We start from the raw sequence: 25,379 nt of genomic DNA on the forward strand, positions 1-25,379 counted from the left end.
GTAATCAGTACCTATGGTAGAACTTTTCTATCTAATTTCTTTCACTGTGGTTATAATATTATGCAGTCTTTTAAAAAGCCATTTATGTATTTTGGATTATTTTAAAGACATTTTGTGGAATATTAAATATGTATTTTATTACATTATTGCACAGTTAAAAGAGCACATTATACTTTAGAAGTAGTAAATATTAGTACGCGAAATTAAACTCTCTCTAGCATCTCTTCACTTATTCATGAAACTATCAGACTTTCCCTGGTTATTCTCAGAGAGAATTAGCCACAGAAATGGAGCAAAAGAGTTGGCATATTATAGTAACTTTGAATGAATTTTCAAATAAAGATTTGAATTTCAGATAACTTAGGGTAAATTTTAAGGCCAATGTTACAAAAAAAAGATATGAAATAGAAATATAAAATAAAAGAAATATAAAATCAGTTATTATAGTGTATGATAGCATTTTGGGTTATATTTGTAGTTATATTTAATTTCTTTCAATGAGGTATTTTAATGTGATTTTATGAATTTTTAAAAGTGGTATTAATTTGAGATGTTATAGTCGTGACCATCATTATAGGTAAAAGGTGAGGGGAGTAGGAGTAAATGTGTAAGCATTACATCACAATCAGAAAAAGTCTGTTTATCTTCTTAGGTGTTTATTGCACTGTAGTAATTACTCATATTAAGCATTCAATAAATGTTTTGGAATAGATGAATGCATGACTAAATTGATCAATATATACAATAAGAAGTCCTTGTGCAAGGAAATGGCTAGTTCACTTCATTTTCTTCTGCTATCTCATTGCTTCTTCATTATACTATATCTATTTTCCATTGACACTCAGACTGAGGGAATATTTTTACTATCTAAAGATAATAAACTAGCAAATCATGCCGATACTAAGAAAATCAAGTTCTGCTTAACAATTGCCATATCAATTGTCACTTGAAAAGCTACTTTCTAAGGTCATATTACTTAAAATATTAAATTTATAACTGAGATTGACAGATTCAGCAACTGGAGAGTAATTTCAGCATTCTATAAATACAGACTTTTTTCTAGTAACACACGCTATATAAATAGCACAAGGTTTATACTCCAAATAACTCTAAAAATGTGATATTAGAGTGGTTATTTCTTAAAATTCTTCCTCCCTCCCTCCCTCCCTCCCTCCCTCCCTCCCTCCCTCCCTCCCTCCTTTCTTTTCTTTTCTTTTCTTTTCTTTCTTTCTTTCTTTCTTTCTTTCTTTCTTTCTTCCTTTCTTTCTTTCTTTCTTTCTTTCTTTCTTTCTTTCTTTCTTTCTTAATAAATCTTTATTGTTGAAAGTATTACATATGTCCCTTTTATCCCCCATTGCCCTCTCCCCGCACCCAAGCCTTCACCACCCCACTGTCTGTGTCTATGGGTTACGCATATACACATATGAGTTAATTGGTTGATCTCTTCCTCCCCTCCACCCTCCTCTGCCTTCCCTCTGAGGTTTGACAGTCTGTTCCATGGTCTATGTCTCTGGGTTTATTTTTGTTTATCAGTTTATATTGTTCATTAGAGTCCACATATGAGTGAGATCATGTGTTACTTATCTTTCTCTGACTGGTTTATTTTGCTTAGCATCGTCTTTCTTAATCCCCTCCTCTCCTATAGATCCTGAGAATTAATCTGAAATATTTGTCATAGTACATCTAACCATGAACTCAATTTCTCATATAATGTATATATAAAATTCTTAATTCTTCAGCCAATGCATATTCATATGTTTGCAATCAATGACCATGCAATCTTTAATACCATTCATCCACTTCCTCCATTTCATTTTCTGGTATAAAGATTTTTAGGCTATTTTCAATTCTGTTCTTTCTTTCATATTTCTTCAGGATCTCATTTCTCCAATACCATTTTTTTAAACAGAAAAGAATATCAGTCAGATCAGATTAGTACCTACCCTACTGTAGCCCAATTTTAATTTAACAATATATTTTTAATTAAAATGTTTTCCACTTTATTGAGGTATGATTGAAAATAAACATTGTACATATTTAAGGTATACGATATGATGTTTTGATATGTTTACATTGTGAAATGATTACCATAATCTAACTAATATATCCTTCACATATTTATGTTTTGTTTTTTTTTTGTGGTGAGATCACTTGAGATCTACTTTCTTAACAAATTTCAAGTCTACAATACATTATTATCGCTGGTCACCATACTGATACTGTTCAAAGAAGACATACAAATGGCCAACACGAAAAGATAGTTAACATCACTGATTATCATGGAAATACAAATCAAAACCACAATGGTTTTGAGATATACAAATGCCAATTCTTGATTTTAACAAAGCATCTGAGGTGGATATGTAAAATCAGAGGAAATGACCTGAACTAGGGTTGGCAATGCATGGCTGTAGGCTAAATCCAGTCCACGGCCTGCTTTTATACACTTGTGAGCTATGAGTAAGTTCTTACATTTAAAGGAGTTGTTTAAAAATAACAACAACACAAACAACAGAAAAATACATGAAAAAGACCATATATGGCCCACTAAGCCTAAAATATTTACTATCTGGTCCTTTATAGAAAAATGCTGACCCCTGACCTAAACCATTTCTAAAGTTCCTTCCAGCTCTAATAAGCTAAGTTTTTAAGGCATGGTCGCCTTTAAATGCTTGCATGTTGCCAGATTTATATAATAAAACTAGAGGCCCGGTGCATGGATTTGTGCACTGGTGTGTGTGTGGGGGGGTCCCTCAGCCCAGCCTGTGCCCTCTTGCAGTCCAGGACCCCTTGGGGGATGTCCACTGCCAGCTTAGGCCTGATCCCTGGAAAGTCAGACATTCCTCTGGCAGTCAGGGCTCTCTCAGTCTGACACCCCTCGCTCCTTACCGCCAGCCTGCAGCAGAGGTGGGAGAGGCTCCAGCCACCGCTGCTGTGCTCGCCATCCACAAGCCCGGCTTCTGGCTGAGCGCACTCCCCCTGTGGGAGCACAATGACCACCAGGGGCAGCTCCTGCATTGACTGTCTGCCCCCTGGTGGTCAGTGCTCATCATAGCGACTGGTCAATTTGCATGTTAGGGTTTTATTATGCAGGTCATCCATGTATATTTGATTTTCAATAAATAACATGATTTTTAGAATAGTATGCTCCATGCTATATTTGGGATTTACTTACATTAAAAAATTATTCATTATTTTCCTAAAATTTAAACTTTACAAGGAATCTTGTATTTTATCTGGCAACCCTTTGACTGCAAATATCTATCCTACCTAATAATAGACAAATTTGCAAATTGACCATACCTCTGCTATACCCAAGCCACGCCCACCAGTCCAAGCCACGCCCACCAGTCAATCAGGGCGAGTATGCAAATAAACTGAACCAAGATTGCTACAGCCACCGAGAGCAAGTTTTCCCAGGCAACAGAGGGAAACAAGCTTTCCGCCTGCCCTTGACAGGCCTAAGCCTCCACTCAAGCTACAAAGTTTCAATTATAGAAGGTAAACAAACTCAAACAGAATGGCGGCAGCCACAGAGCTGGAGAGACCAGGCCGGGGTTGCCCTCGGTAACGGAGAAAGCAAAGCTTTCCGCACACCCTGGTCGGGCTCAGGCCTCTGCTTAAGGCTACAAAGTTTCAATTATAGAAGGTGAATTAACTCAAACAGAAATTGCTGCCGGTGGAGCATGCAGGAGGCTTGGCTCTGCTCCAGGCTACAAAGTTTCAATTGTAGAAGGAAAATAAATTCCAGATACCAGTGCCTCCTCTTGGGTCGCCAGGGGAGGCCGGCCTGCAAACCACCACAGGCCCCTTGCTCAGGCTTCCCCATGCCCCAAGGGAACCCCCACCCTTATCTCTGGGACACCCTTCAGGGCAAACCAGCTGGCCCCCACTCCTGCACCAGGCCTCTATCCTATCTAATAAAAGAGTAATATGCAGATTGACCACTACTCCAACACACAATATGTCTGCCCCCATGTGGTCAAAGATCCTGCCCCCATGTGGACACAAGATGGTAACCACAAGATGGCCAGCAGGGGAGGGCAGTTGGGAAGCACCTGGCCTGCAAGGGAGGGAAGTTGGGGGCGATCAACCCTGCAGGGGAGGGCAGTTAGGGGTGACCCGGCCAGCAGAGGAGGGAAGTTGGGGGCAAACAGGCTGGCAGGGGAGCAATTAGGCATCAATCAGGCTGGCAGCAGAGTGGTTAGGGGGTGATCAGGCTGGCAGGCAGAAGTGGTTAGGGGCAATCAGGAAGGCAGGCAGGCAAGCAGTTGGGAGCCAGCAGTCCTGGATTGTGAGAGGGATAACCAACTGCCCAAATGGGCAGTCGGACATCCCTCGAGGGGCCCCAGATTGGAGAGGGTACAGGCTGGGCTGAGGGACACCCCCCCTCCGTGCACGAATTTCATGCACCGGGCCTCTAGTATATATATAAAAGCCTAAGCAACCATTCAACCAGTAGCTATGACACACACTAACCACCAGGGGACAGAGGCTCAATGAACAGGCATGGAAACATGGAACAGACTGATGAATCTCAGAGGGAAGGGGGCAGCGGAGAGGATGGGAAGAGATTAACCAAAGAGCTTATATGCATACTCGAGGCCCAGTGCATGATTCATGCACTGATGTGGTCCCTCAGCCTGGCCTGTGGGGATTGGGCCGAAACCAGCAGTCCAACATCCCCCGAGGGGTCCCAGATTGCGAGAGGGTGCAGGCCAGGCCTAGGGACCCCACCAGTGCACAAATCTGTGCACTGGGCCTCTAGTATATGAATGATCTGGTAATATTTTGTATTTAGAGCAGTTTGAGCAATTTGTCCAAGTTCATTGACAGAAAACTCTCCTAATTTAGGTCTAGAGGGAGAATTTATTTATTTTTAATTAAAAATTTTTCAATTAAAGTTGACATTCAATATTATATTAGTTTTAGGTGTACATCATAGTAATTAGAGATTCATATACCTTACAAAGTGATCCCCTCAATAAGCTAGTGCTCATCTGATATCATACATAGTCATTAAAATGTTATTGACTATATTCCCTATGCTGTACTTTATATTACTGTGACTATTTTACAAGTACCAATTTGTGCTTCTTAAATCCTTTCACCTTTTAATCCAACCTCCCCAATGTGCCCCCACCTGGCAACCATGGATTTATTCTGTATCTAAGAGTTTGCTTTCATTTTGTTTGTGTAAATTCCACATATAAACGAAATCATATGGTATTTGTCTTTCTCCATCTGACAGAGGGAGTTCTGGGTGACAGGTCAGAGGCCTTTGTCTTTGGACCCATTTAATCTATGCTTATATCAAAGCATTAAATCAACTTATACTTGCATAAACCACATGAGAGGGGACATAAATGTCCAGAGACAACAAAGAATCATTTTAAACTTTGGATGGTCTAATTTAGTATAACAATTGATAGTGGTAGAGAAGAAATGACACTACATAGAAAGATTTAACAATTAATGATGTTTATCTGGGCCTGGAGGACATCAGTTTCTTAGTGAGGGAGACAAGCTACTTCCATCACGACTATATAGAGAAGAATTATTTTTGTGAAATGTGTTTTGCAGAGTATGCATGCATTAGATAGGAGGGCCTTCTAAAATTTGAAAACATCATATAATTCTGGAAGGGGAGATAAGAGCAAAACTAGCTAGGTCTACTTTAAAGATAGATGGAAATATGTTCACTAGCAGAGTTTTCTTGAAGGCCTTGCAAATGTGTAATTTCAAAACAATGATGTGAACATCAAGGGATGTGGAACAGGATGGATTATAATATAAAATAGATCAGCATGCTATGGGCAAGAATAAATAAGTCTAATATTTGTAAACTAATATAAATAAACATATTTATTGAATGTGATGAAAACCTGTATAAGAGCAGAGAGCAGAGAGTTTATATGAGGGTCACAATTACCACAGACATTTCTGGCTTTGAGTTAAAAAGCAGAAGCATAACACTCTAATCTAGAGATTTATGAGGCATTAATGTGGGATGTTTATGCCTTAAAATGTATAAACAGTGAAACAGTAGAGGGCATTTTAAAAGACTGCATTTCAAATGATCTAAATGTAAATTAACCTGATATATGTGGATTACATTTAAAAAAATAAAATAAATGGGTTTAAAATGAAGGGAACACATTGTTCTACAATAGGGAACAATTCTATACAGATATGCTCTGGGCTTTCAAACATATGTTCAAACATCTGAACAATGGTACGGTTGATTTCACAAACTCTAATTGTGTCCAGAGTCACACATTCATCATTTTTAGCAATTCTCAGTGTTAGCTATTTTCAAGTGATTGCGCAGTAATCTTTTTGGATATTCATTCATAATGCCTTTTTATCACCTCTACAAAAAGTGAATTATAAATCAATTTAACATGAAAATGTGTACAGTTCTCAAATTTCTACCTACTAAAGAAACAGAAAAATATATAAGCCCAATGTTTAAAGAGAACTCCCCTTTATTTTTTTGCCTTCTTTTTCCATTGTTTCTATTCTTTGCATTTCCCAAAATGTTAACTATGTACAGGTTCTTTCCAGAACACAGTTTTGGCATTGCATGTGCTAATTTGAATAAAGGAACTAATTTTAAGTGGCTCCTTTGCATTTTATACAAAGGAAATGTCAACTGTGCTACACACAGGAATCCACAGCAGATCAGGCTTTTATATTATTTCTTAAACCAGGTGTTAGAAATGTGTAAAAAAACAAACACACATAGTTATTGAAAAGCACAAATAATAGAAAACTTCAGTAGTTGTTTTTGTAGTCATTTTCCATTCATCTTCTATATCAGTATAAAAAAATATAACTACAAAACTACATGAAAGTGCACATTCCATGGGATACACTTGCACATATTCTGGAATATGTGTACACTAAATACAAGCTAATATTTACATAAGTTAGAGATGTGGTTACTTAAATATGATAAAATGCAGAAAATCATAAATGTGGGAATATCATGAAAAGATGTGATTAGATATTTACTGAAGACCTTCTAAACACAACTGCTATCAGTATTGCAGAATCGAGGTATATGTGCTTACAGCAAATTTATGGAATTCACATTCATGTAAAGGAATTCAGTATTTGAATAAAAGTATTAGCAACAAAGTATTAAGACCTTGACTCTGGAGTAATGTAGCATTTGATATGCATGGGTACATGTGTATAATTATGCCAATAGCTAGACATAATAAGTAAAATTTTTCAAATTTTTTTAGAAAATTTATGTTGATTTCAGACTTCCATTCTACCTCAAATGATTGCAAGTCATTTCATTTACGTTCTTCTAAATTTTTTTATAGAAAAATCTAGAGGATAATCTTCAGTGGTGTATGATTTGCTAATTGAACTCAAATTTTGTTGAGTTGCTTAATTTTTTTGAGAGTAATGAATATTTATGAAAATTAAGGGTTATTTTCAATTTATTCAGGACAAGGAATTCTAGCCAAGGTTCAGAGATTTACCAACAGTATTTTTTCTAGCTCTTTTTTTGCCATGTTTTAAATCCTATGACAGCCATAGGAAAGTATCATAGGGAATTTTTCTTAGTTTTACTTCAAGCATATTTGTAAATACCATAGTATAAATATTTTAGACTTTATCTATAGAAGAAGAGAAGAGTAAACTGTAAGTGTTATGAGAAGTTTTTCAACAACTCAAAGTTAGGAGGGCTGCCTGACTATTCAAAGAACAGATTGAAATGAATAGAAAATTTGAACAACTGTTTAAATTTAGAACTAATTTGGGTGGTGAAACAGGGATTGATTTGAGTCTTTAATTTACTACAGAAGAAAGCAATTTTTATATATTTTTCACTTTTCCTAAACACTATGGTATTTACCCAATATACCAAAATAGCTAAATGGTTATCTAGTTATTAAAAAGTAGTTCTTTCTAAATTTAACAACAACAACAAAAACACACACCCACATTTGATTTTCTTCTCTATCTCAGGTGCTATGCAAGACGCCGAGTTAGAATGACATGAAAGAAAACAATGACTTTCCTCAATATTTTATTACCTAGGAGAGAAAAATAAGTAAATATACTATGGAAATACAAGATAGCAGATACAAAAATAGGGAAAGGCACAAGATATTAAAGGAATGTAGAGTGGGAAACCAAAAGCAGGTTGGGATGTGAATGACAACAAGATGGCTTCCCAGAGAAAGTAATAATTCACCCAAGTCTTTGCAGAAGAAAAGTAGCTAACATTGCACATAGAAGAAAGATTAGAGAGCATGGGACCTGACACAGGCCAGCACACGGAATGCTGGGGAATTATAAATTCCTTGGTATAAGTGGATTAGAGTTTCGATGGTAGGATGTTGGAGGTAAACAAAGCCAGGCATCAATCAGATCATCAATGGTAACATGTCTGGTAAAAAAAAAAAAAAATATTTGGAAAAAGAATCAAGTACAGATCTTTTGGAAAATAAGTCTGTAAGGGATCCAGAGGAGTGAAACACTCAGAAAGGGAAAAGAAGTCTTTCAATTAGAATAAAAACTGAAGTGAGAATATGAACTTCAAGATATTCTCTTCAACTCCAAGCAGCATCCTTTCTCCCAAAGCACGTTGTTTTTCAAAAGCTGTTCCGTTTGTGAGTAATGTCAGGGAAAGCACATAAGAGAAGACAAATTTAATATCCTAGGTTGGAAAAGGCTAGACTATTCCATTACTGAATCTAAAAGACATAGAGAGATATTGCTGTGGCAGATGCTGCAAAGCACTTGCTGTCAAATCCTTCTGTCTTCTTTTCGTGTGTTGAACTTAAAAGCACTCCCTGAATAAAATTCCTCCTTTATAATCTCTGTCTAGGATTCTTCTCAGGGAACTCACCCTGTAACAATAGGCAGTGAAGTAAGAAAATAGTCTGAGGGAAAGTAGGGGAGGGTGAGGGAAAGGGGGAGAGATCAACCAAAGGATTTTTATGCATGCATATAAGCCTAACCAGTGGTCACGGACAACAGGGATGTGGGGGTATGCGTGGGGAGGGGTTTGGGATGGGAATGGGGGGGGATGAGGACAAATATGTGATACCTTAATCAATAAAGAAATTAAAAAAAGAAAAGAAAATAGTCTGACTAGTGAGCGCTCCTAGCAAGGTGAAGAGTCATCCGATGTTGAAGCAGAGTTTCATGGCTGCCCCTCAGTCCAAAATCCAGAGCAATGGCGAAATAAAACCCAAGAGGTTTCATGTTAGAGATCAATCAGGGGAATACATTTTAGAGCTAATAGGGGCTCTCAAACTGATTCTAATGCTGCCACTTTGAAGATAGAGAAACTGAAGGTCAAAAGAGTCATGATTTCCCTAAAACCCCACAACTAATTAAGGGCTGGGATGAATTCCATGTCTTCTCACTCTTAGTCTACTGCCATTCTCAGTAAACAAATGATTCTCAAATAGATGTGTTCCCAGGAATCTGCCTCAACTTGTTAGATTTGACTGCAGCTACAGGAGAAACATGAAAATTCCTGGAGGATGAGAATGATTTCATTTACTCTTTATATCACAATTCATATGTTGCAGAATGTAAGGAGCATGGGACTTATAAGATTAAAGAGACAAGAGATTCTCAAAATCTGTTGGTTAGCAGAGGAGATTCAATCTGTTAGTTGAATCTCCTCTGCTAGTAGGGATAAATCAGTGTAAATGTTTGAAAAAGAATTGCAGAAAGATGTACTATTATTCTCCCGTATTGAATTTCATTCCATCTTAATGAAAATGTATTCTAGGTTTATGTTAATATAACAGCATCTGTTAAGAGGATTTTTTTTCCTGTTTTCTCAAAATTCTTATTAAAGTCTCCAAAGCACAGACAATAAAAATGGAGATAACTGCCTCCATTTCTAAAGAGAATTTTCAAACATATCCAAGTAGTATATGCTAAGAGGAGGCCAACTGGTTCAACTACTATTACCCCAAAATCTATATGAGAGAAAGCTAGATATTTATTATACATAGATCCAGCAGAAGGATTAAAACAGAAGTGAGCATTGTGACATATCTTGTCTCCACCCCTAATCAAGTCATGAAGTTTCGAAAAGTATCACTCAGAAATTGTGGACAGCTGGATGTACACTAGCAGAGCCGAAGCAATTTGTAAGGCCCCCTCTGTTGCTATCTGTGCAGGGAGCTCTTGGGAGAACTTGGTATGTATTCCTAGAGTTGGGAGGCATGGGATGGAGATGGGGGCCTGTCTTTTGCTGGGAGAATCCAGAAATTAGAAGGATTCATCTACAGGATTATATGCACTTCTATCAGTTGGCAGGACAGCAATGACTGCAATTTCCTCAGATACAATCCTATATACCAGGTGTACCAGTTAATAATGGCGGATTTTGTAATCAAAGAAAACATGATAATTTCAAGAGAAACATCAAAGTGCTTTATTCAAAGTAATGTCCATCACTAGCTACACATTTCCCCCATCTTTCAGGTAATTTGTGGATACCGTCCCAATAGAACTTTTCTTGTTTTGAGGCAAACCATTCAGAGACCAAATTTTCCACTTTTTCGTATGTTTTGAAGTGCTGCTCAGAAAGTGAGTGTGCCATCAATCAGAACAAGTGGTAATCTGAAGGAGCAAGGTCTGGTGAATACAGTGGGTGGGTTAATACTTCCCAGGCAAGATCTTTTAATGTGTCTTTGACTGGTTTTGAAGTGTGTGATGGTGCGTCATCATGAAGCAAAATGACTTTGCTGTGTCTTCTGGCACATTCTGGTCGTTTCACGATCAAAGTGTGGTTCAAATTGATTATTTGTTGTCGGTAGCGATCAGTATTAACGGTTTCACCTAGTTTTAGAAGCTCATACCTTCCTGATCCCACCAAACTTTCCTGATCCCACCAAACGCAGAGCATTGTCTTCTTTCCGAAGCGATTTGGCCTTGCAGTCGATGTTGATGGTTGATCTGGATCAACCCATGATTTAGTGCATTTGGGATTCTCAAAATAAATCCACTTTTCATGGCCAATAACAATTCAATGCAAAAAAGACTTTCCTTTGTGCCATTGAAGCAACATTTTACTGATAACTTTCCTGTTTTTCATTTGTCTTTCGTTCAGTTGATGTGGTGCCCATTTTCCTTCCTTTAAAATCTTTCCCATTGCTTGTAAATGATCATAAATTGTTTGCTGAGCAATGTTTAATCTTTCTGCAAGTTGTTTTTGAGTTTGACATGCATCTTCATCCAATAATGCTTGTAATTGTTGGTCTTCAAACTTTTTAGGTTGACCTGGATATTCTTTACCTTTCATATCGAAATCATCACTTTTAAAGCATTTAAACCAGCGTTCACAAGTATCTTGAGATGGAACATGTTCACCATAAGCTTCCCGAAGTATATGATAACTTTTTCTTCAAAATAAAGTAATGAATTAAAACTTCCTGCAAATGCTCTTTTTTTGGCATGAAATTCAACATTTTTAAGTGTAAAAATATCTATGATGTTAACACCTTCAGCAAATTTGACATATGAAGTTTTGAAGCTTGCTGTCAATACAACAAAATAGCATACATATCAAATTGCATATATATCAACATATGTGTAACTCCATCTATTGAAAAAACTCCGCATTATTAACTGGTACACCTAGTAATAAAATGGTAATATGCAAATAGATCGAATGGCGGAGCAACGGGAACAACCGAACAACCGATCACTATGACGTATGCTGACCACCAGGGGGTGTGTGAAGAACTTGGCGGGTGTTGGCCACGGCGGGATGGTGGAGCAGGTGAGCGGGAGGTGCCAGACCAAGGAGGGGCACCAGTCGCTGTCACTGGGGTGAGCCTCTGATGGTTACTGAAATGCTTTGCTCCTGCCCACTGTAGTCCTGCCCGGTGCTTGCACCTGCTGCTGGTTCCGGCCCCGCTACTCACTGCTGGTGCCTGGCACTGGTCCTGATCACTCAGTGCCATCAGTGAGTGTGACTAGTGGCTGTCAGCCCTGATCGCCCCTGAGGGCTTTTCCACCTCCCCCTGCTCCTGAGGGGTGCTCGGGGCAGCAGCTGCTGCTCACACCTGCTGAAGGTGCCAGCTCCACTCACACCCACTACTGGCGCCGGCCCCAATCGCTCCATGCCACCAGCAGGTGTGAACAAGGCCAGTGCAGTCAACGCATGGGAGCGGCAGTAGTGGGAATGGGGCTGCTGGCCGACAGGGGACCAGGGTGGGGAGGGGCTGCAGTGGGAGCGGCTGGGCAGGGGTTCAGAGGATGAGCCGAGACCCACCCCTGTGCCTACCGCAACCTCGTGGTCCACAGTTCCTTTCAAGGTGCACGAATCCGTGCATTGGGGCCCTAGTTGATAATAAGGAAGGTGTCAGGTAACCAGGCTCAAGTCATCTAGAGAGAATCTGTTTCAAGATGTCAACTGCATCAGGTGCACCAGCCAAAAAGGGTAAAAATGCATTTCCCAGATGGTTGCTAAAGGAAATTTGCAAGAGATCAGGTGAGGGTACACAACCCACAGCAGAGAAATGTGTTTTAAAGAATCAGCAATAAACCATTGCTGTTCCTGCAATGACAGAATGCATTTGCTGCCTACACAGAATTACAATCACCACATGTGAAGGAATAAGACTTCTGACACCTTTCCTGATTCCTTCTATTCCTGATTTGACCCTGGAGGTTCAAAATTTATGGAGAAAGTCTAAGAAGGGAAGAAATGGGAGGGTATAGACAGCTTCATATTAGGTGTGGGATGAAATTGGATTAGTTTGTTAAATTGAGTTAGACTACTTAATACCTGCAAGAGACCCAAAAGCTATGAAATATATCCAGATTGTCTCAAAATTAGGGGAAGAGAAATCTGGTAGGAAATACCCTATGTTAGTGCTGGGAGAAATGAAATTATTCTTGAGTGTAAGTCAAGTAAGTTAATAAGCTAAATTCATGACTAAGTCATTATAGATGGCATTGTCTCAATGTCTATATCCTATCATTAAGGGAGATTTAAAAGTACTATAGACATGTACAAATGGTTAAAAGAACAACTTTTTGGCATCAATCAGTTTGAGTTGAGTTCTGGCTTTGCCAATCTCTGTATGACTTTGGCAAATTACTTTCTCAGTGCTACATTCTTCATTAGTAGGATGGGGATATTAATTTAGCTTATACATTTTGTGGTATATTCCCAGCCAACCATAATTATTCCTTCTTGGGTAGCTGCTTTCTGATCTCTGTTAGAATACTTTTGGCCAGAGTGACTGGGTTTGGGGTGGTCATCTTAGCCACACATATCTTTCCTAGGCTCAATCCAAGACAAATTCAGTCTCTCTATGGGGAAGGACACCACCGTGTTGATTCAAAAGCCATTGTCAGCAAGAAGATGGTGAGAAGAGTGAAACTTGACTCCAACAAAGTATCCTAGTTGAGCACCTTTAAGTTTTCATTCTGTGGTTCTGTGAGATGCTGCCTTTATATTTTTATAATAATTTAAAAAATATTTGCTTACATTAACTTGGATCAGATAGGAAGAATAGTTTTAAGAACTTGGATTCAAATAGCAATTCCAAAATTCACATGGGCAAGTTACTTAAATCTCTGCATACATTGTCTCTCCTGAATTATGAGGGGAGAATAGCATTTACTTCAAAATCACACTCATTCATGAAAAATGAGTCATTACAGGCTAAGATTAAGAACAATGCCTAACACATATTAAGCATCCAATAAAATGTTAGCTATTATTTATTGATTTGCTTGAAAACAAAAATAACTACTGATAGAGTATTATCTGACTCACAGGGTTGGTGTGGTGATTGAAGGAGAAAAATGCAAGAAAAGCGCTTAATGGGATAGGAAGTATGAAATGGTAATTATTAGCTGTTATGTGTTGATTTCTTATTTCCTATTTACTGCACCTGACTTTAATCTACAGAAACAACGAGTTTATACAAAGCATCCATTCCTCATTTTTAATCTACAAGCAGCAAAGAAAAATGCAGGCAAAGGGTGATAAACATATATGTGAGCATTGGTTTCAATTTCCATATCTCTCCATATCTATGTATACTTATATGGAGAGATACTTATATCTAGTATACTTTATTCTCTATACTAGAGCAGAGAATAAAAGCATACCCACAGAAACAGCTCAACAAAATGGATTAAAGCAATTGAAATAGGTGTAGTATTTCAAGAACAGACAGTTTAAAGAATAAGTTCTTTTGCTCAGGCGGTACTCTATTTCATTAATGAAATTATGAGTAAGAACACATTGTGGCCTTTTAAATAGAAGTTCTATTAATTTTTTCATGCCAAAGGCATATGTTGAAGAAAATACTTGCCTAAAAATCAATTTCCCACCATTTATTCTTAATTAGCTCTGGCCATCACAGTACTTTTGTACTGTCATTGTACAAGGTGGGGCAAAAGTAGGTTTACAGTTGTGAGTACGTGAAACACAGAGTTTAGTCTTGAATTATATATTATTACGTTGTTTATTTGTATTATAACTGTAAACCTACTTTTGCCCCACCCTGTATAATAACATTTTAGGGCTGGTTAACATTAGTTTTTGTTTTTACTGTTGATCTATTCTCATATCATCCACATTTATATTTTTCAATTCTTTGCAATGATTTATTCTAGTTAATTCTAGAAAGCAGAATTTTCTTTCAAACCCTTCCTATTTCATTGTAAACAGTACAACACAAATGCATTCACGTATTTAAACCATAGTTTAAAATGTTAAAATGACAAATAAGAAGATAGAATGCAACTAATCCTATTTAATTTAATTATATAATATATTCTCATATGGAAAAGGTTAATGTTTTCTTTTAAAATAAATAAATAATAAATAAGAAAGGGTATGGACTGCAGGAACTAAGAAAAAACAGCCATTGCATTTAGTATCTGGCCATAAAACTTTACTAAGTTTCTTGTGAACAGGAACAATGGGCTCATTACAAATTTGAATAGATGGATAAAATGAATGGAATAGTTTTTCTTTTCGTTAATTTATTCTAGTCCCATTTTTAGTCGAAGGAAATGACCAGAACTCACAATTTTACCTTAAAAAGGAACTGGTAAAAAGTCATTCTTACATATCTATTTTCACAACAACCTAATATTCTCTTCATCTAGAAGACAAAAACATGTCATCCTTTTTTTTTGATGGATGGGGAGTATACATATTCCCTCCTCTTCCCGTATGAACATTTCTGGATTATTACTAATGTCAATAGAGAGACTAATGAACATCTAGACTTTACACAGTTACAAGCACCAGGATGGGAAGGGAACTTTTCTACTAATGAACACGTTGCTCCCTGCTGGAGAATGCAGCAACAGGTAGTGGAGAAGAGCACAGAAGATTGGAACCTTCAGCCCACTCTCGCCTTCAAAAACAAAATCCTCTGTTTCTGACCATAAGTATTATTGTCTCTCTTCAGCTCTTGTCCTTAACTTCAATCCCCATTCATTTGCAACTTAACATCTTAATATTTCAGCAGTTGCCATAGACTAGTAAATATGCTGCATTGCTCTCTGATTAGAAAGACAGATTTTCAGACATGGGTATTATGTTTGAAAAGACAGACACCCATTTCTTGGTCCTTTTCTGATGATGTAGATGATCAGTTTTCTGGAGAGCAGATAAATCAGTGTTATATGTTGATTAATGTTCTGTGTTCTGTTTCTATGCCTTCTTGGCTCTGGAATGTCTGACATTTAGCCACCTGATCTAAAAAGTTAATAAATAAATTCAGACTCCTCTAACACAACTTTAAAATATATTCTGGTTATGGTAAAACCAAAGGCATCATTAAGACAGTCTTTTAAATATATATATTTATAACAAGACAAAACACCCAGTAAAATCTTTCACTTTTATTTCCAGGTTTGCAATTTACTCAGTGCAGTTGACCTTTAAGCATATATAAAATATATACAGACAGGATTTCAAATAAAACAAAAGGTTTCTTGGTTTTAATGTATGGCATTTAAATACTCCTTTACTGCACTATTTATAAAACTGTTTTATAGAACACTAAAAAGTATGGGGCTGTTTAAAAATGTTAATCCTATAATTAATAGTCAGAGGCATACGCTTTCCCCAAGCACAAGGCACTGATATTCTAAATCTGTCACTCTGAACTTTACAGTAGGAGACAGCCATCTGCCTGCATGCAACCATCTGAAACAAAGCAAGACTATATGCTCTTATGTTTCCCCTGGTGAGATGCAGGATCATTATGATAAAGTAGGCAACAAGGTTGAGCTCATATGAATTAAGGTAACATGTGTTGAGAAAAAAAAGAGCATATTAAATCAAACTGATTCTATAAGTCAATGTTATTAGGTGATTGGATATGGATGATTTAATAAAGTAGAGCACATGACGTAATGCTCTACCTAGCTGTGTTATTCTGAGGGTTAAGTGAAATAAGATTCAGGAAGTAGTCAGTACAGCATCTGGTACACCAAAACTATTCACAGTGTAGTTCATATAATTTACTAGGTAGATGTTAAATGTACTCAACAGGGACTTAGCAAGAAATAATTTTCATAGCAATCTATCAGTAAAGTCTAAGCAATTTAATACTGAGAACATTTCTAAGATATATATATATATATATATATATATATATATATATATATATATATATATATACACACACACACACACATACACACACACACATATGTATCTAATATACATATATATATTAGAGGCCTGGTGCATGAATTTGTGCATGGGTGGGGTCTGGACAGCCTGGCCAGGTGGGAGGGGACATGGTGGTTGGCCAGCCTGCCTACTGGTCGAACTCCTGGTCGAGGGAACAATTTGCATATTAGCCTTTTATTATATAGGATATACACTGAGTGGCCAGTTTTTATGCGTTCAGAGTTCATAATAATCTGGCCACTCAGTGTATCCTATCTAGCAAAGAGGGAATATGCTAATTGACCATCACTCCATCACAAAGATGGCTGCACCCACAGCTGAGGCCAAGTTCATAAGGAGCCTTAACGAGCAATCAGCAGGGACCTGAGGCTACGCCCTCCTCTACCCCCATGGGGCTTGACAGGGGACCTCAGGCTGCACCCCCCACCCAGCAGGGCTTAACAGGTAACCTCAAGGTGAGCTTCCCATCCTGGTGCTGGGCTAGGGGACCTCAGGCTGCTTCCCCTCCCCCAGCACCAGGCCGGGGGACCTCAGGCCACGCCCCCCACCAGGTGGGGCTTGACAGGGGACTTCAGGCCATGCCCCCCCACCCTGGCACCAGGTGGGGGGACCTCAGACTGCACCCCCTTCCTGGCTAGGCTTGACAGGGGACCTCAGGCTGCACCCTCTGCCCCAGCACCGGGCCAGGGGACCTCAGGCTGCACCCCCCTGCCTGGCTAGGCTTGACAGGGGACCTCAGGCCATGCCCCCCACCCAGCGGGGCTTGACGGGGGACCTGAGGCTGTGCCCCCCTGCTGGTGGGGCTTGATGGGAGACCTGAGGCTGTGCCCCCATCCTAGTGCTGAGCCGGGGGATCTGAGGCTGCACCCCCCCTGCCTGGCAGGGCTTGATGGGGGACCTCAGACCATGCCCCCAACCTGGTGGGGCTTGACTGGGGACCTCAAGGCATGTCCCCCACCCTGGTCTGGGCTGGGAGACCTCAGGCCATGCCCCCCGTCCTGGTGCTGGGCCAGGGGACCTGAGGCTACGCCCCCTGCCCGGCGGGACTTGACAAGGATGGGACTGGCCAGGTCTGGATCTAGCCCAATGGGGGGGGTGGTGGCTGGGTCTGGGTCTCACACGATTTTGAGGTGCATGTGGATGGGCAGGGACCTGACTCTGGGTCCCGTGGTGTGCCCCTGACTCTGACAGGAGGAAGGTTTTCATATACATTTTACTAACTTTCTTTCATCTCTGACACTTCTATGATAGAGAAAGGGCAAATAGCAATATTAAATTATTTCCTCTAATTAATCCCCTTTTAATGTGCATGAATTTTGTGCACTGGGCCACTAGTGTATATATAAAGAGAAGAGAGGCGGGAGGAGAGACAGAGAAATACTTTGATTTAAGGAACTGTTTATCCACAGTAAGATTTCTACCAGGTAGTAGAAACTGGCATACAATAGTGTTTATTTAAATCTACTCTTAGAAATTATGGCATCTGACCAACCTGGATAATGCTATAAAAAGTCTTATTATGGTAGCAGATTCCTGAGTCATGGGCCTTAGGCAGTAGTCATTATCTGTCAATCTGGATTCTAAGATGCATACCAGTGTGCCTTATATTTAGAGCATCATACTGAAAACATAAGCCTGTTCTTGACTTCCTCTATAACTGAAAGAAGAAAGGTACTTAATTCCAGTTTAGGGGGTAAATGGTTAAAAGAAAATACTGATCATTTTTAAATTTAGAAAGAACATTCCAAATTCTAAAAATGTATATCACACCACATTCTAAATATTATATTGAAATATATTTCCCAAAAGGAGGAAAGAATAGCAACAAAGTTATAGGTAATGCTATCATGGCTGATAACCTAAAAAAGTCCTTTGCATGCATTTTTGTTTAGTGCATCATACATCTGAGATATCACTGACAAAGTTTCTTCAAGAAAAAACAAGTCATCCTCTTGGTAATAATTATTTACTTACATTTTCTGATTATTTTTCACTTAGAAATAGGTAATCTATAGTGGATTACCTAGTTATAGCAACACATTAATGACATTCCAGTCATTAGTTTTCAAAATATTGTAAATTCAACAGGAAAAAGAGGTAGAAAGTGAATAATATTCTTGGAAAAAGATAAAACATTCCCAACAATGAATACAGAGCAGAGATTCTTTTCCTGAGTTCAGGTTCCTATTATCTGTCATCTCAAACACCCAATGTTATTAAACTTCAGTCAAGTCTTAGATTTAACTCCAAATAAACCTGAATTACTCCTATTCTGAAGAAAAGTATAGGTCACTATCTGAGTGTTAAAGCTACTGAGTAAGGAATTAGGAGGAAGAACTGGGGGATTCAGTAGGAGAGGTACTAGAGGGTCATTTGTACTCTGATGCATGTGGTTGACCAGGACATATACTCATTAACTAAAAAGTCCTTTTACAATATCAATTTCACCACTGTCAATACATTTGGGTTAAAAAATTAAAATATCAAAGTATATTTGTAGAAGGTTAGGAGGGTATTTTTCTAAGACTCTACCTATCATGAAATCCAAGAAAGAAAAAAACCCTCTCAGAGTTTTACTTGCTTACTTGGCTGAATATTAAAACATTCACTACAGTCACACAAGATCATTTGGGAAGAAGAGTTGAATAACCTATACACATACCTTTGAATTAGGTTTGGAGGCCTCACATTTTGGCATTTAAAAAAGGGGTTATTTAACACAATCTTGAATAAGTAATGAATTTCTCTGCTCTCTGAATCATTATCCACTAGTAATCCTCACCCCTACTTTCCCAATTTAAAACCAGTGATTAATTTTACATAGGAAACAATGACACTTTTAAGCTATTCGTGGAGGGACATGCAGTCAGCTGCCTCATAATCTAAAGCCTTTGTAATCTGCCCAGGGCGTTTCTGACTGCAGGTGCCCAGCATGGCTTTAATTAACTGAGACTCTCAGGAGGCCCCTAGATGTTGACAATAGGAAAATTTTCACTTCATTCATAAATAATTCCATTAATGCTAAAATTAAGTTCTTAAGCATTAAAAAAATAATGTACTCTTCCAACACACCAAAATAATTTAAATATGGAGATCTGCTTATGTGATTTGATTAACAAGCAATAAAAGAAGCATTAATTAGAACCAAATTATTTCTATGGTGACAAAGGATGCAATATCACACTTTTAGAAGAAACTATGTAAATAACGTTACATTTCAACTTTAATTTTTTTTTTTGGTGGCAAATTAAAAAATATTTTTAATGGTAATTCTAATAAAAATATCTCAGGTTTGCTTCTACATTATTGAACTGAAAATGTTCTTTCAGAATTGATTTTTAAGTAAAATTATACAGAAGTTTCTTGTTTGAACTACCATCCATCACTGTGTGTACAATAGGTTTTAATTCTCTTCCTCTCTCCCGAGGAGTTTTCAAAAAGAAATATAGAAGGATAATGAAGATGGATTACCTTGTTTGCAGAAACGACCAGTGAAATGTAGTGGGCAGTCACACTGGAATGAGAACGCACCACTTGAGAGGAAGATGGGATGGCAAGTGCCTCCATTGTGGCACACATCCTCCTGGCACACAGATGGCACTGCAGGAGAGGGGCTGAGGGAAGTCCCCATGGAGTCCACCCCTTCTGTCCCACCAGAAGGAGCAGTAAAGGAGTATGCTGCAGACAGAGTAGAATCCTGAGATCTAGATTTATAAGCAGATCAGAAAACACAATATAAGTAGAAGTACCAGAAACTTAAGTAGAAATGACAGAAACTTTTGTTTAAAATAAGAGAAGGAACCCCCTTTCCCCCAAGTCATCTAAGGTTTAAGTGAAAGCAAATAGAATTACTATATTTGTTTTACAGTCATGGGGTTTATAAATGTTGAAAATGTCTGAGCCACAGAATGTGAACCTCGGTGAATTGTCGATTTATGTGGTTCTGAGAAGCTAAATAAATTTCTTTAAAGTAGTAAGAAACCTGGATATATTAGCTTCCATAAGCCTAAGAGTCATTTTTATGTAAAGGAATTAAAGTTTTGACTGAACATAGTTCTACTTTGGCTATTCTAAACATCATGAGCATAAGATCAAGAAGTTAGGCCATGTTACATTTTCATGATAAAACTGCTTGCACTTCAGTTATTTCTAGGTTGATAGCTAGAAATATGTATTTCTCAGAGTGACTTGCATTCATTTGTCGCAGGTATCCAGGAGGTATTTTAGAAATGCCTACAAATGATTCCTTAACAATTTTTCACAAATTATACTGTCAGTCTAATTTTTCTTCCTTAATAAATAATAACCAAAAACAATTCCCTTTGAATTATGTTGAATTTCTTTATTTTTGCATTCATAGCATCTTGACAATCAAATTCCTCTCTACTTCTCAGCCTATTTTATCATGATTTCTCATAAGGAACTTAGCTTCTCTCAAGCCTAATGAGATTCCTATTAGAAGACCCTGAGCTTTCCAAATTTGGAAATTTGTTCATGTAGCTTTCTATGCATCATTGATCCTCTCCTGACCTAACGTGTCAAGACAAGATCTATATTATTTCCTCATCATAGCCTTCCTGGTGGCTCCTGGCCCACAAAGATGAAATTGGTGTTTCTGTCATCTCTAAAATTCCATAACATGTCATTGAGCCGATGCTCGGATATTCCCTCCTGCTTGTAGTAGAGTTATTATTTTATCCACAGCCACTCCTGCTCGGTTTTACACTGGCCGTTGTTTCTCCACCTTTCCCACACACAGATTCCTTATTTTGGCAGAATTCCTTATTCCCAGTGAACACTTTATAAATACGTGTTAAATTAATGCCTTCAGTGTACTCCTGAGTGCTACATACTGTTTGGGAAGCAGAGTTTTTTAAAAATTCAATCAATATAATCATTAATAAAATTGTTATGAAAATTAACCTTGTTAATATGAAAAATCTTGCTGCAACATAAATAATCAAAATTTAACTGAGTACATTTTTATTTTGTACGATGTCTGTTGAGTATAATTTTTTTAAAAAATTGTCTTTATTGTTGAAAGTATCACAGCTGTCCCTTTTCCCCCCATTGACCCCCTCCACTCCACAACCCCATCTGCCCTGAGGCCTTCACCACACTATTGTCTGTGTCTATGAGTTTGATTTCAAATCCACTTTTTTTTTTTTTTGACAAGATATGAAGTTGCGTTTAAGAATGAAGTTGTTCTGACCTAGGAATGAAGTTGTTTTTAAGAGTGAAGTTGTTTTGCTAGAAGAGTGAAGTGGTCTATGTCAGGATGTTATCCTCTCAGCTGTTGTCACTGATAAGCACTCAGTAGCTCAGCTGCCGAGGGGCATCAGTGGGGGCTTATTGAGTAAAACACGTGACAAGAGTACATTTAGACGATAAATACCTGTAATTTGTGAAGACTACTCTGGAGTGTTCGGCCTGGGCAGGGCTACCCTGGGCTGATCTAAAGAGCTCTGTGAAGACCTTTAGGGCTTTAGCTTCCACTGAGGTCAAGGTGACACTTACTGGCAGTGGGGAAAGCCAGGCAGTGGTTCTACAAAGAAACATCCTGCCTGTCAACAATAGCACTATCATTCCCTAGCAAAGTGCTCTAGCAACAGGGGCTTTTACTTTGGCACTGGCACGTGGACATCAGCTCTTGGTTCACCAGGCTGAGTTGTCTTCTGAGTACAACTTGCAGAAAGACACACTTCAACTATATATAGACTCAACTAGAGGCCCGGTGCACGAAAATTCGTGCACTCAGGGAAGGGCGTGGCGGAGGGGGGCGTTCCCTCAGCCCGGCCTGTGTCCTCTTGCAGTCTGGAACCCCTTCGGGGATGTCCACCTGCCGGCTTAGGTCCGCTCTCTGGGGGATCAGGCCTAAGCTGGCAGTCAGACATCCCTCTGGCAGCCCAGGAGCCCTCAGGGGATATCGGACTAATGGCTTAGGCTCCCTAGCCCACAGGGAGCGGGCCTAAGCCGTTAGTTGACATTCTTAGAACTGCCGTGGAGGTAGGAGAGGCTCCTGCCACTGCCACTGCAATGGTCAGCAATGAGCCGGCTTCTCGCTGAGCAGCGCTCCCCCTGTGGAAGCGCACTGACCACCAGGGGGCAGCTCCTGTGTTGAGCGTCTGCCCCCTAGTGGTCAGTGCACGTCATAGTGACCGGTGGTTCCCAGTTGTTCTGCTGTTAGGGTCAATTCGCATATTACCCTTTTATTATATAGGATTCTTTTTCTCTCTCCTTGGCTGGAACACTAGTGTAATTAATCTCTCATTGCTTTAGAGTACAGTCATGGCTCAGAGATATTGTGAGTCTGGTACCAGATCACCGCAATAAACTGAGTATCATAATAAAATGAGTTGTAATATTTTGGTTGGTGAAGGGTCTTGCCTTCAATTTGTGAAAGAATCAACATCTGTGAAGTATAATAAAGAGAATAAATTGAGGTATGTCTGTATGGGTTTTTTTTTTTTGGCTGTTTAAGAGACATTATCCTGTATGCTATTGGTTTGTGAATTGCAATTCCTGAAGTGAACCTGTGTTAAATAAAACATTGGGAAAAGCAAAGTCAGTGTGAGATCATAATTTTACCCCCCAAAACAAAACATTGTCAAAAAGATAAAATGTTGGCAAAAATAAATGAGTTCAAATATATTTTCTAATATTAGAAAGCTATTTTTGTGTTTACTATGTATATGTATATGAACTCATCAGAATAAAAAAACTGAAGTGAAATAGATAATATAAAAAATGTTTACTAAAAATAGTGTTAATGTGCTTGTCAGTTCTTTGTGTTTACAATCCTTTTACAACCTGAAATTCTTCTTGATGGTGTTTATCACAAGCTATAACCATATTTTTATTTTTGTGATTTTTTTAAGTCTGACTCACTTCTCTTTCATCTGGACTGCAATTTCCATGAATGACAGATGGATCACTTCTGCTCTTTTCATCATTTTTATTCCTAACAATGCTTGACTTCAAATAGGCTCTCCAAGAAATATCCTATCTAATAATAGAGTAACATGTAAATTACCATCACTCCACTATGCCCACGATTGGGCGGCGGGAGGCTGGGGGACGGGACTCTGGGTGGCCTATTCGGCCATTGAGAGGCATGGATCCGCTGCCACTGAGGGGGGCTACCCTGCTGTTGAGAGGCGCAGGGGGTGGGACTCCCGCCCCCTGTGCCTCTCAACGGCCAGATCCGCGGCTGCTGAGGGGGCCTGCCGTGGACACCCAGCTGCGCCTCTCAATGGCAGGGTAGCCAGGTATCCGTGGCAGCCCCCCTCAGTGGCCGTTGAGAGGCGCAGGGGGCGGGACTCCCGCCCCCTGCGCCTCTCAACAGCAGGGTAGCCCCCCTCAGCGGCAGACCATCAAAAGTGGGGGAGCTGGGTGCCTGTCTGCTCTGGCACCAGGCCTTTCAGAAGCCTCCACCGAGCTGGAGGCTTCTGAAAGGCCTGGTGCACCAGCGGACAGGCACCCAGCTCCACCGAGAAAAGCGAAAGCATGTAGGGGACCCTACACGTGCATGATTCAATCATGCACTGGGCCTCTAGTCTTATAAATAAACTTGAATCATTTTTGTAAACATGCAATATATCACACCACTAACAAGAAAAACAGTAAGTAAAAATGATTCAGTTCTTCTTTGGGGTCAATTTCATAACTCCATGACATAGTTCTTTAGTTTTTTAAATAATGTAAATTATAAAAATTTTGATGCAATCTTATAATCAACTTTCTCTGATTTCATTGTGTTAGATTAGCACAGTTCTCCCCATTTATACTCATTATATAAGTCTGTCTCTTTAAGGTAACTCTGTCAAGTGAAGTGGCAATGCTACTTTGAATTACATGGGATTTATTACTCAGTATTCCATATTCTAATTTAATTTTTAAGTTTAGTGTTTCTGAATGATTTCACCATTTCATCTCTTGCCATAGACGACATAAACTGCAGTCAATCATCTTTTTCTTGGGAATCAATTAGACTGAGTTAAATGTCACTACTTCTTTCTCCTACTGTAGTTGCTGGAGGGGAGCAGGAGGTGCTATGTTTCACCTGAAAAAATAATTACTATCAATTGAGCCATCAATTAAAACATTAAAATCATTAATCAAATTTTGAAAACACTCTATGTTATTAGGATCAAATTTTATATCTGATATATTCTTAATTATGTCATAAATTTACCAATTATATAATTTAGACTGAAATAAAAGTTATTCAATTTATTATATACTAGAGGCCCAGTGCATGAAATTCGTGCATGGGGTGTGTGTCCCTCAGCCCAGCCTGCACCCTCTCCAATCTGGGACCCCTTGAGGGCAGTCAAACATCCCTCTCACAATCCAGGACTGCTGGCTCCCAACCGCTCGCCTGCCTACCTGCCTGATTGCCCCTAACTGCTTCTGCCTGCCAGCCTGATCACCCCCTAACCACTTCCCTGCCAGCCTGGTTGCCCCTAATTGTCCTCCCCTGCAGGCCCGGTCACCCCCAACTGCCTTCCCCTGCTGGCCTGGTCACCCCTACCTGCCCTCCCCTGCCAGCCTGGTTGCCCCTAACTGCCCTTCCCTTCCAGCCTGGTTGCCCCTAACGGCCATCCCCTGCAGGCCTGGTCACCCCTAACTGCCCTCCCCTGTAGGCCCGGTCCCCCAACTGCCCTCCCCTGAAGGCCTTGTCCCTCCCAAATGCCCTCCCCTG

General features: G+C 39.2%; 1 protein-coding gene across 1 annotated transcript in view; it reads right to left on the bottom strand.

Annotated features, from left to right (window-relative positions):
• The window catches only part of EYS (eyes shut homolog), a 1,391,558-nt gene that overhangs the window by 394,775 nt on the left and 971,404 nt on the right, over positions 1-25,379 (bottom strand). The window contains 1 exon segment of the mRNA XM_054722350.1: positions 20,147-20,379. Coding sequence (XP_054578325.1) covers positions 20,147-20,379 — 233 coding nt within the window.

The sequence above is a fragment of the Eptesicus fuscus genome, chromosome 10 (assembly GCF_027574615.1).
Source record: "Eptesicus fuscus isolate TK198812 chromosome 10, DD_ASM_mEF_20220401, whole genome shotgun sequence".
In the NCBI taxonomy this organism is placed as follows: Eukaryota; Metazoa; Chordata; class Mammalia; order Chiroptera; family Vespertilionidae; genus Eptesicus; species Eptesicus fuscus.